This window comes from Macrosteles quadrilineatus, unplaced genomic scaffold, assembly GCF_028750875.1.
Source record: "Macrosteles quadrilineatus isolate MER2022 unplaced genomic scaffold, UCM_ALF_1.0 Scaffold_24__1_contigs__length_1734639, whole genome shotgun sequence".
NCBI lineage: Eukaryota > Metazoa > Arthropoda > Insecta > Hemiptera > Cicadellidae > Macrosteles > Macrosteles quadrilineatus.
Window position 1 is genome coordinate 865,382 of NW_026542617.1, and position 12,190 is coordinate 877,571.

General features: G+C 33.1%; 1 protein-coding gene across 1 annotated transcript in view; it reads left to right on the forward strand.

Annotated features, from left to right (window-relative positions):
* The first annotated feature begins 2,944 nt into the window (after positions 1-2,944).
* The window catches only part of LOC129005584 (fibropellin-1-like), a 50,656-nt gene continuing 41,410 nt past the window's right edge, over positions 2,945-12,190 (forward strand). The window contains exon 1 of the mRNA XM_054434513.1: positions 2,945-3,029. Within this exon, the coding sequence (XP_054290488.1) occupies positions 3,015-3,029 (15 nt within the window). The 5' untranslated portion in view covers positions 2,945-3,014. The remainder of the gene's footprint in view (positions 3,030-12,190) is intronic.

Consider the following 12,190-nt stretch of genomic DNA (forward strand, 5'->3'; position numbering starts at 1 on the left):
GAATCAAACATATTTTTACTTGAGTTAAAAATGTTTCATATGTAAATCAGTGAAGCGTTGATGAACACGTCGTTAATTTGTTGCTGGATGTAATGACAAATAATTATACGCTAATGCTAATATAGTTAAAATTGATAAACACTGTAATTTTTAAGTTTTGTATAGTTTGGAGTTAAAGTAGAAAAATCTTAGTGACAAAAGATTATGTCAAGCCATGATACATTGTAAGAATGTTTACGATTCTGTGGCTTGTGCGACGTTTAGCTGTATGCACTTCATTATGTAATACTATCAATTTGCTACTAATTCACTTGTACACAATATCATCACTTCATCGTTTTGAAGATTCTGATCGTAATTTAAGGATTAATTCATAATTATTTTATTTTATTACGACTTATTTGTCCACTATTAAAGATAAATATGATGTATCGTTACGTTCTCTACATTTCCATTGCAGCATCATTAAATTTTCAATTATTCTCCAGATTAAAATTTCAGCCGCTTAAATATTTGTCAGTACGTTTTCTTAACTGAACATATGGTACATAGAAATAGATTCTATGCTCGCTGATGGCAACTTATTTGATAGTGTTTTCAAAGTATAAACAGTTTTAATATAAAATGGCTTCCGCAATACACTTATTGTAAATGTTATAACAATAAAATCACAACAATCAAATAGTTTAAGTATTTGTGTAATTAACGCAGCACAATCGTTAACATCGTTCGTGTTAGCGATTGTCATCATTGATTGACAATGCGTACAAGCAAATGTTGAACTTGCACAAGACAACCAAGTAAATTATCACTTGCAAATCGCTCTAGATCACTTATAATTGGGATTTATATCAAGAGTGACTTCCATTTTTATAACCGATGGAGGACATATTTTGCTTAGATTCTTATTAATAAAATACAAGCCTACGAAAATCTGTAAAAAACCCCATTCGACTCGTACATACAATAGACTGGTTTGATTTGCCCCCCACAAATTAGCAGCTTTGGATTCTGGCCCCCTCATCCTCCTAAGTACTTAGCAATCGATCAATCAATCAATTTGTTTATTGAACAAAAACAATTGATACATGCATTGTATAGGTGCAAAACCATACAAGGTTGGTCTTCACCGATTATTTATTGTCTGCTCTTATTATTTAGTAAGTTTATTTGTTTTCTTTAATATTTAAAATAACTTTAAAACTTTATAGAGAGGACCATCTTTTACTTTCAACCAGCATTTAATTGTATCAAGATTATGTGAAATTTCTTAACATAAAAGGAGCCTTTAATAGAAAAATCTACGACATCAACAATCATGCTCCGCATGTGAATATTAAAAAAACCCCGCCGCAGCAAACCTGCAGACTAAGCGAATTTCCATTTACCTGGCTGGATTTCCAAAAAAAATATACCCGGAATATTATCAGATTTCTTTCGTATTTAAATGACAATAATTTTAATGAGTACCTAGGTTTGCTGCTACAGGGAAGGTATTGAGGTGTGTTTTTGATTAAAATGTTGATAGTTTAGTACAAAATAAACAAAATTGCCAAATTTGATTAAAATATATCCATAAACAAGCAAACTACAACAGTGGGAATTTTAAATTTAAATTCTTTTAATTATCTTATTAACCGAGAAGATTAAGAAGGTATTTATCTTATTATCTTATTATTTTGTGATTATATTTTATTATTATATTATTATTATCTTGATATCTAACGAGATACTTATGTTATTATCTTATACCTTATTATTATATGTTATTATTTTGTACCTTACGACGAGTTGTATTTACGACGAGTGGAAAACAGATTACCTAAGATACTTCTTTCAAGTTACTTTCAGGAGCCGACAAAACTGACACTGATAATTTCAATAATTAACTTTTTTTACTTGACCTGCTGATAAATGCCTATCCCTATGCAGTTAGAAATAGTGATATTCACTTCCACAAAACCAATCAAAGGAAATATTTTCATGGAATTAGAACATATATTTGTCATACAGAAATTGGCCCATTTATAATGCAATATACTTCAATCAACTTCAATTTGATTTAAAAATAAATTATTGGAATAATATCAGGCTTTCCGAATTAAAACCGACCTTACGATCTCAATTTACATCAATAAAGAACTACTTGATCGACGTAATTTCCTTTCATGGGAAAACACATTTTATGTCTGTGTGTTTGTATTTTGAAATGCAATCAAAATAAATAATATTTGATTTCCCATTAATTATAAACATATTAGTACATTGTATTTTCTTTTACTGAAATATAATGCAGCAAACATTACTAACTAGATAACAAAAAAAAAATTTTATACTGTAGAAATAAAGCGAACAAAGGTGTAAAAAAAATACCTTCTATAACAAAGGAAAAAGTCTACATAGGCAGGGACTGTGCGTAGACTCGAGGTTTTATGACTATGTTAAGGCATAAGTTACTGCTTGTTTATGACGATTAATAGATTTTATTTGATTTAATTTGACTTTGTAAATTTTAGTCATATATTATTTTATCCAATTACACACATAAACTATAATGGGATCATATAGTCTTCCCAAGACACGACCTATCGAAATAATTCATGTTACGAGTTATGTCCAACCACGTAGGTTTCTCATTCACGTTTCCAAACACGAAATAAACTGCAATGATCTATTAATAATGCCAAAGGGGCCGACAGTTTAGGAATGCTTATATTAGCAGGGTCAGTTCTCAATCAACGAGTCAGTCCAGTCCAGGACCCGGAAAGTTTGTTTATTCAGGCCTAGACACCTACGCACTCTAGGAGGTTATCCTCGCCGAATATTCTTATTCACAGGGCGTTCCGTTTCCGACAGCGGGAGTAGGAACGAGATATGAGGCAAGATTGGAAGTGTCAGGGAAGTGTAGGAAGATCAGTTGCCATGTTAGGGCTCGGCCTTGAACGTAGTAACCGCCTAGCCTAGTGGCCGCAGAGACGACTGAGGAGCTAGTGGCCACCGCGCTTCCTGCAGAGATGGTCGACGTTAATGTGAGTACATAATACACTGTATGCAATACGTAATACAATACACAACTTTTCGCAAAAGAGGAATTCTACTTTTTCCAAAGGTTTCAAGGATTATTCACAAATCGACAATTGAGTTTGATTATGATTATTAATAAATATAGTAAAAACAGTTCTTAAATTATTAAATTTAGTCCAGGCAAATTAGATCAAATATAGGGAGTGCTCCCCAAAAAATCATCTAAAGCTGGAAAGTGTTTTAATACCTTTTGGGGGTCCCAGATAAGAGTCGTGTGAGTTTGCGACGGATTCTGAAGTCTGCTTAAGTTTTGGGAGTCGAAAAACTATGAAAATTTTGCACTTTTTTCAGTATTTCGCTTATAACTCCTAAATACCGAATCCTACGGAAAATGTTGTTCATAGGTCTCTTTTAGTAAATTAAATGACCCAACTTAGAAAAGCTACAACGGCTGAATGGCTCGGCCGATTGTTACGTATTTAACACCAATCGACGCAAAATTTAATGCTTTTTAAGGTAATAAATGTGATATTTTTAAGGTGACATTTTAGTGTAAATCCATCAGGCAAATAGAAATTCCCTTAGTCTGCAGGTTTGCTGTGGCAGGGGTATTTCTCCCGTATTTCTGTTACTGTGATAGTATATGTGACACAGATTCTACATTTTACTGTAACTTGTCCTTTACTTTGATTCGATTAAGAAGTTTGCATATTCAACAGAACTCAGAATTTTACATCAGCACAATCTGTCGGTGGTTCACTTCTACTACGTGGATGCTTATTCTAAAGTTGGCTTCAATTTTATCGTTGGAATGGAATAGTTCTATAAATATTTAAAGATATTACTCATAGCATAGCTTTACATAAGCGATGTACATCCTAAGGATGTTAATGGATTGTCAGTTTATTGAGTATGTCTTTTTTTGTAGTTTTTAATATTAAATTCGATCGATGGCTGAAGATTGACTTGTTTTTTTATATTTCGGCTATCTTTAGCAATACGAATCGTCTAGAGCTGAAAAACACTTGAAGTAATATGAAATTTGGTGTGATTTTAGGAGAAATGGATCATCACAGGACCTCTCTCTAGAGACTTTATCAAAATTATAGATATAAAAAAGTGTTTTAACAAAAATATTTAAACTTCATGTTATTTTACTATTTTTGTTGTACAACAACTTTGCCTCTGGAATAGAGTACGAGGGTTTAGTTGTCGTGCACCTCAAACTGTACAAATCAAGCACTGCTTTGCAGCACTGTCTTTTAAACCGATAGTCAAGTTCTGTATAATGTCTAGTTGGTCATAATTACAATATGGCAGTACAATATAATATTAAATGCGATTTTAAAGTATTTGAAGCTTTTTTTGTACCCTTTTCCAAACAACATGTTTTATCTAAAAATATATTAAAATAATTTATAGATATAACATGTACATATTATACCAACAATTATTAATCCGTTTTTTAAATTCAACTTTAGCAGTTGCGTTATCAAACGTAACATAACATGTGTGCTTTATTGTTCGCATTTTCGCAGGTGGGTAGTTTTTTGCTCATTATAAATGCACAGTAACATCTAAACATTCTATGCAAAATTACTTCCAGAGATTATCTTGTTAAAAAACTCATTTGGAAAAACCTAGCCTCTTGGTCCCATTAACCGTTTCAAGGGCGGTCGCCTTATCATATCAATAGGCTGATGACTTTTCGGGCTATTGGTTTAGATTCACTCTCGAATTTCTCAGTATAGGCTAGGGGTTTATGATAAAGTCTGCTAACAAGAATATATTTACAATTATGGAGCCTTGCGCATATCTTACTAAATTATATAAACTAAAATTCTTGAGTGTCTTGTTAAACTTTTTCTTCGAGATTTTTAATTTATTTTCCTATACATTTAATAAACAGATTATTCATTTACAAACTGTCAACTATACGTATGAACAATTTAGAACGATTTAGACAGTATCTAACATTAATTATTGTATAATGTTCGTGAATTAGATGCATTGACGAAAATAGTATAATATCAGTACAGTTCACCCCTTGTACTGTACCGGCGGCTCATATTCGGATAAATTATTTCACTAGAAAGTTTATTTACTAAGAAGCTACTGGTATTGTTAAAACAAATGCACTCACAAGCTATCTGGGGACTAGTAGCATAAGCATATCTTACAGTGTCCTTACTAAGGCAATTCAACGTGAGCGTTTAGCAGTCAAGACTCATTGTGGTTAACGACTTTGTAAATAACAAAACAATGGTTCGTAGAAAACGTTAAACTGTGAAATGTTCGCTAAAAATACTTACCTAAGTCCCACCATTGTGATGTGTAGCGCAAGGATTTGAAACATTTACTAAACACAATAATTGAATAAACGCAGGCTTGTAATATCTTTAGCATTAAAACTACAACGGTAAATTTTTGTTATTGCGGACGTTTCTCGTCGCAATTAGTAAAATACTAAGTATTGTCGAGATTTGGACTCTGATCCCGTCCTTGGGTGAGAACCCACCTAAAACAACAAGAGAAACGCACAACATATATTAATACATAAACCATTTTGTTTTATATTAAGAGTCTTCATCAGTGGTAGCCATATTGGATTTTAGTCCCGTAAAAGTAAAATAATAATAATCTCGTAATAATAATAATTATAATAATAAATAATAATAATAATAATAAATAATAATAAATAAATGAATAATAGTAATAATAATAAATAATCCCGTAAGTGTTAAATTTGACAGAACATACCATCATTTGAAGCAGCATGCCGGTATTATTTATAAAGATATAGTTTTGAAAATGAATAATTATGTTTATAACATAGAGTACTAGGGAATGAGGAAATGATATTTCAAATATTTGTTTTTGTCTTCCTTAGTAAATTATTTAATTAAGGCTTAATTAATGATCATTAACTCATTATGTGGAGGAAAAATGACAAATCTAAAAACCTCACTCCCTAGAGGATCACCAAACCTTAATTTTAACACCTCAATCATTATTTTATCACAACAGGTTTTTTAAAAATTCTGTTACAAAGTTAACATTGCTCTTATGGGACTAAAAACAATTATGGCTACCACTAATGAAGACTCTTAAGAACAAAAAATCCTAAGAGAACTTAATAATTAATATAAATAGTATATAGGTAGGAAAACACAATGGTCACGACTGCAAAAATTTGATGAAAATGTTTGCTTATGCTGTCAATTAGTAACCATGTAAAATACATTCACGTTTTAGCGAATTCCCCATACAGGGGATCAGCTATTACCGTCGGTCTTATGGTACGACCTGAACCCAGAACCGATTTATTATGTTTTTATTTTTGACGTCCCCAGTGGCCAAAAACACCATCCGTGCAATTCATACATACAGGGTGGCTGAAAAGTAACTTGCACCCCCCCCCTTAACTTTTCAACCATTTGAGGTATTCAAAATCAGTTTGCGGCAACCTTCTTAGATATGAGGGGCTACAATAATTATGGTAAATTTTGAAAACTTTGCCCTTAGGGGTAGCGGGGGTAGGGGGTAGCTCAAAATTTTCAAACGACAAGTATAGTCGAGTTTGGTATCATTTTACAGGTCTTGACGAAAAAAAACAATCGACATAAATAAAACTAAAATCGGCCCACTAATAACAAAATGGCGCCCTAAATTATATGAAATCCAAATAACCATGAGGGTGGATGAAAATTAACTTGCACCCTCCTTTATCTTTTTAACTATTTGAGATATTTGAAATCGGTTTGCGGCCAGGAAGTGGGGTCAAGTTTGGTATCATTTTGCAGGTCTTGACATAACTAAACAATTAACATAAAGAAAATTGAAATCGGACCACTAAAAAGAAAATGGCAGTTAAAAATTACTTTTAATAACCATTGTCTTAATGATTTTTAGCTGTCATTTTGTTATTAATCGTCCGATTTATATTTTCTTTATGTTAATTGTTTAGTTATATCAAGACAGTGGCGGTTCTGGGACCTTGTCAAGGGGGGGCTACCGGGGGGCTTGGGGGGTGTGGAGCACCCCACAATAAAGCAGGGGGGTCCGGGGGTCATCCCCCGGGAAAATGTGGAATTTGCAAAGCCGTTTGGTGGTTGTTTAAAGCCATTTTTAACACCTAAAACCGTGCCCAATTGTCCATAAACTCCATTTCACCTGTTGTTTGTCATGAGCAAATGTAGAAATTTTAAAATAAATTAAACTATGACGATTGCATTCATGAATTTCAAAACACACTGTAGACTACGGCCATATTTCCCTAACAGCTGTTTACTAACTTTCTAACGCCATTATTAAAGTGGATCTGTGTCCAACTGTCCAAAAACCTCCCATTTCGGCCATTTCACCTGTTATTTTTGTCTTTTTCATGAGCAAGTAGACATTTTAAAAATCAAACTATGACGAAGTTGCATTCATGAATTTCGAAACGTAGGCCTATTGTAGATTACGAAGCCATATCTCCTAAAAGCAATTTGGTTACTTTATAAAGCCATTTCTAACGTCTAGAACTATGCCCAATAATTGTCATAAAACCTTCCATTTCACCTGTTATATGTCATGAAAGCAAGTAGACACTTTTTTAACCTTATACGTTTTTCTCCATTTCATAGATCTGTCACAATTATATAGTATCGAATTCAGTAATAGCATTGACTATACACTTTAACACTAGTGTTTATATATTCAATGGTAATAGACTACTGGTGCTACGATTGATGTCTATGTAAAGTTAGTGGCTAGCAGACAATTTGACAACTAACTATGGAACATCAGGAAATCAGCTGTTTCCCCGTCCTCGCTCGCGCGCTCGGCACCCGCCTTTGTCCGCTGTAAGCGTGTCAACAGCTGACTGCTGTAAAGGTTGGTTGATGCGTACAACACTTTCCAAAGCGTAATATTGTTTTATTCGTTGTGCTATATTGTCCAAAAAGTTTATCTATGTGGAACTTAATGCTACTCCTGTCATCGCTTATTAAGTTTAATAAAAACTACATTATAATGTCATGTCTGTTTTATTACATTGCGTTAAGGACAAAATGTACGTTTAAATTTTATTTTTCCAGGGCCAAGGGGGGGCTTTAGCCCCTATAGCCCCCCCCCCCTTGAAACCGCCACTGTATCAAGACCTGTAAATTTATACCAAACTCGACCATACTTCCTGTTTGAAAATTTTAAGCTACCCCCAACCCCCACTACCCTAAGGGCAAGATTTTTAAAATTTACCATCATTATTGTAGCCCTTCATATCGAAACAGGTTGCCGCAAACCGATTTCAAATATCTCAAATAGTTAAAAAGGTAAAGGGGGGTGCAAGTTAATTTTCAGCCACCCTCATGGTTATTTGGATTTGATACGTTTTAGGGCAACATTTTGTTATTAGTGGGTCGATTTTCGTTTAATTATGTCAATTGTTTTGTTTCGTAAAGACTTGTTAATAGACTTGTTGATACCAAAATCGACTATACTTGCCATTTGAAAGTTTTGAGCTACCCCCTACCCCCGCTACCATTGAGGGCAAAATTTTCAAAATTTAACATGATTATTGTAGCCCCTCATATCTAAGAAGGTTGCCGCAAACCGATTTCAAATATCTAAAAGTTGAAAAGTTAAGGGGGGGTGCAAGTTACTTTTCAGCCACCCTGTATATATATATTCTAAGATATAAATAATTTCCTAAAAAAACACACTTTATTACCCTCCCTGTAGCAGCAAACCTAGTTACTTGTTAAACCTAATGTTACTGAAATAGATTTAATTGAAAATGAAATGAGGCAAATGGAAATTCGTTTAGTTTGCAGGTTTGCTGCAGCGGGGTTATTTGTTTTTGGTACATTTACACAGCTTACATAATTACTAATTCCCTGATTAGGATCAATGGTCGAACGTCTCTAAAAAAATTGTTAAAAACAAAAAAGTCAAACGAAAACAAAATGTGGGCAATGAAAATTTATCTACCAAAATCAACGAAAAATGATGTAATAATAATTATAACACTTATAATGTTATAAATATAAAATTATTGGAATTAATTTGGAAATCACACTCGAGCTACATCAGAAATTAATTGATACTGGAACAAATAGCTGCAGTTCAAACCGCGACCACAAACATAACGTGAACCACATATGTATCTAACATTTGCCTCAATCGCCTATTTGCGTAATAGCTCTTGGAACCAATATTAAATGAGGTTAAGTCTAATAAAACTCTATTGTAGATTAAATAATACAGAATTTTATTTCGATAACGTAGTGCTGCACATAAGTGTTTTAACAGCCTTAAATAGTATGAATAACACAAAGTACAGTGTCTTTACACCATTTTGGAATAGATAAATTAAGGTTAAGCGAGTAAGGCTTTCTATGAAAACCCTTCATAAACTGCCAACAAATATTCATTAGGAACAATAACATAGAGGAACGATATGTGGGTTTTGGAGAGTTCCCAAAAGGGTGGAATGAAATATCATGTTGTTTGGAAACAGTTTACAATTGATGCGACAAAAAATATGAATGCACATTTTCATTTGATCAGATTTGCAATTCTAACTACACGAAATTTTTATTTTATTTTAGGCATGTTGACTTTATCTACGCCAATTTTTCCCAAAGTACAATAATATACATTTGGTTTACCAAAAGATATTAAATAATTGTTGCGAAGAAGTTTTGGTACTCACTTAACAATCAAAAGGTTTTCGGTTCAATCCTGAACATTGTCAGAACGTTTTGACCCATGTATCATAGGGCTAAATGAAGAGTCTCTAAAAAGACTTGAGTTGGGTAAAAACAAGGCTACGTAAGAATTTTCACTCCATTCTACATTCATTTTAAATATTTTTGTTAAAAATAGGCATAATTGCGTTCCCATTTCAATTAAAAATAAAGACACGGCCATCTACATATCGTTAAGTAAAATCTATTACTACGATACATTACTAAAGTTTAGTACAACAGCCTATAATAATAGAAAACTTAGACGGTAAGTGACGTTAAAAAGAGCAGTAGCATTTTCATTATTGCAATGCTAATCTAAGCTAATATACCGATAATGCTGGTGGCCTGGCAAACGAACAGTCGGTCTAAAACCTGAATTCTTTCAAATTATTAAGCTTGTTGTTATTGTTTGTTGTTGTTGCTTGTTATTAGGCTTGTGTGAAGATGATCTACTCATAAAAAAATATGATATTCTAAATGGGTATTTCATAGATTCTATAAAATAAGAGAGAATGCAAAATACATAATATTCAGTGCTATAATCTAACTGTGAGATGATTTTGAAAAATTATATAGGTAAAAACGCATCTCTAAATTCATCCTTTGGATTATTTTTCAAAATTTAATCGAAATTAAATTGAAGTTTTGGAAAAGCCTGAATATTGATTGTAAATTTTAATGGAATAGCCTTACAAATCAAATTAAGTGAAATGTGCATTGGAGAACATCGCTAAGTTAGCAACGACCACTAGTGTGGTACTGTAGCAAACATTCGCTAGCAAGAGCAAGTATTACAAATTAATATTGACAGGTACAGTAACTCACTCCTAATTCTTCTTAATTATTGGACACCCATCTTCCTTGTACGCCATTGAAACATTTTTGTTACACTGCATAATGATGGTTTATTTATTTTATTTATAATATTCATTGGCCAATGTTACCAATTGTAATATGGACTTTGTATTGACAAAAACAATAAGTTGTTTTTCTGTTAACTTCAATAACATGGGCCTTAAAGTTAAAATTAGTAAACCTTACGACTTTTTATAAATAAATGACTTGTTTTTCACTACCTGTATCTTTTCCATCCCAAGGGTTTCTTTCTTATTTAACTCACACAATCCTACCCAAGTACATAACCTGTAGTCCGCAAATGATATTGTAGTCTGGACGTGGGAAGGGTTCCAAATAAACACATCTCTTGAAATGGTTCGCTGAATATTTACCCATTAGGATTACATAGTTTTATATTTATGTGTCTTCAGTTACTTAATAGACTATGGAAAGCACTATACATTTCATTATTTTGTTAAAGTTGTAGCCAGTTCGCTATTAGAAATGACCGTAGTTTGAATGAGCCTCAGAGTGAGCTGTTTTTTATTTATAGTTATCGATATTGAGTTATTGATTTCTCTTGTACCTATACACCAACTCTTAGACCAAGACAAACTTAAAGGACTATGGATCTTTTATAGACTAAACAAGAACAACTATCAGAGTACAGTGTAATAAAATTAAAGGAGAAAATCTTAACTAACTCTTTGACAGACCTTTTAACCATGCATGTGTAGTATCCACCCTAGTATCTGAGATAAAAAAAAAAAACAACACACAACAAAGAAAAACAAAAATTAAACATTTTTATGTTTCAACTATAAATATTTCACATGTATGGACCCGCTGAACCCAATTTTGTACCCTAATAGAACATTGTTTAAGATTTTGCCACAGAGTGAGTTTATATTTCTCTCTTAGTTTGTGATACTGTACTCTGAGAAACTTGGGTTTAAGGTCACTCAGCTCCCCATAGAATGCCATTTAGTCGCCATCATGCCGTGGTGGACGAAATATCATTGCATGTTGGTATGTTGGTGTTTTTTTTTTAAAGTGGCGAGTCAAATGTGAAACTCAATTACGTTTTAGACATTACTTTCGTATTGGTCGTCATGGTGAACTTCCGAGTCAAAATACAATTTTTTAAGGTGGGCTTCTTATTTAGAACTAAAGGGTCAGTTATTAAACCAAAAACACCTGGAACACAGTTTAGTGTGCTGTAGGGAAATGAGGGATTTATGGGCCATCATCCTTTGAAGAAAAGGAACTCCTGTCACTGTTAATTATTCTGCAAGATACATGAACATGATAACGGACTTTTTCATTCCTTAACTTAAAGGGTAGAAAGTCTGCATCAAGAACATATAGTTTCAACAAGATGGGACAACTGCGTACACGGCCAATGCCTATTGCTGCATTTTGAATGTTATTTCCTGGGCGTGTGATCTCATGGTTTGGTGATGTTGGGAGGTCTTCACCGGACTTGTCAATGGATGGCTTATCCCTGTGGAGTCATATGAAGACAGGTGTTGAAAAACCACGTACTCTGGGAGAATTAAAGGCCGCAATTAGGAGCCAAATTTAACTAATCAATT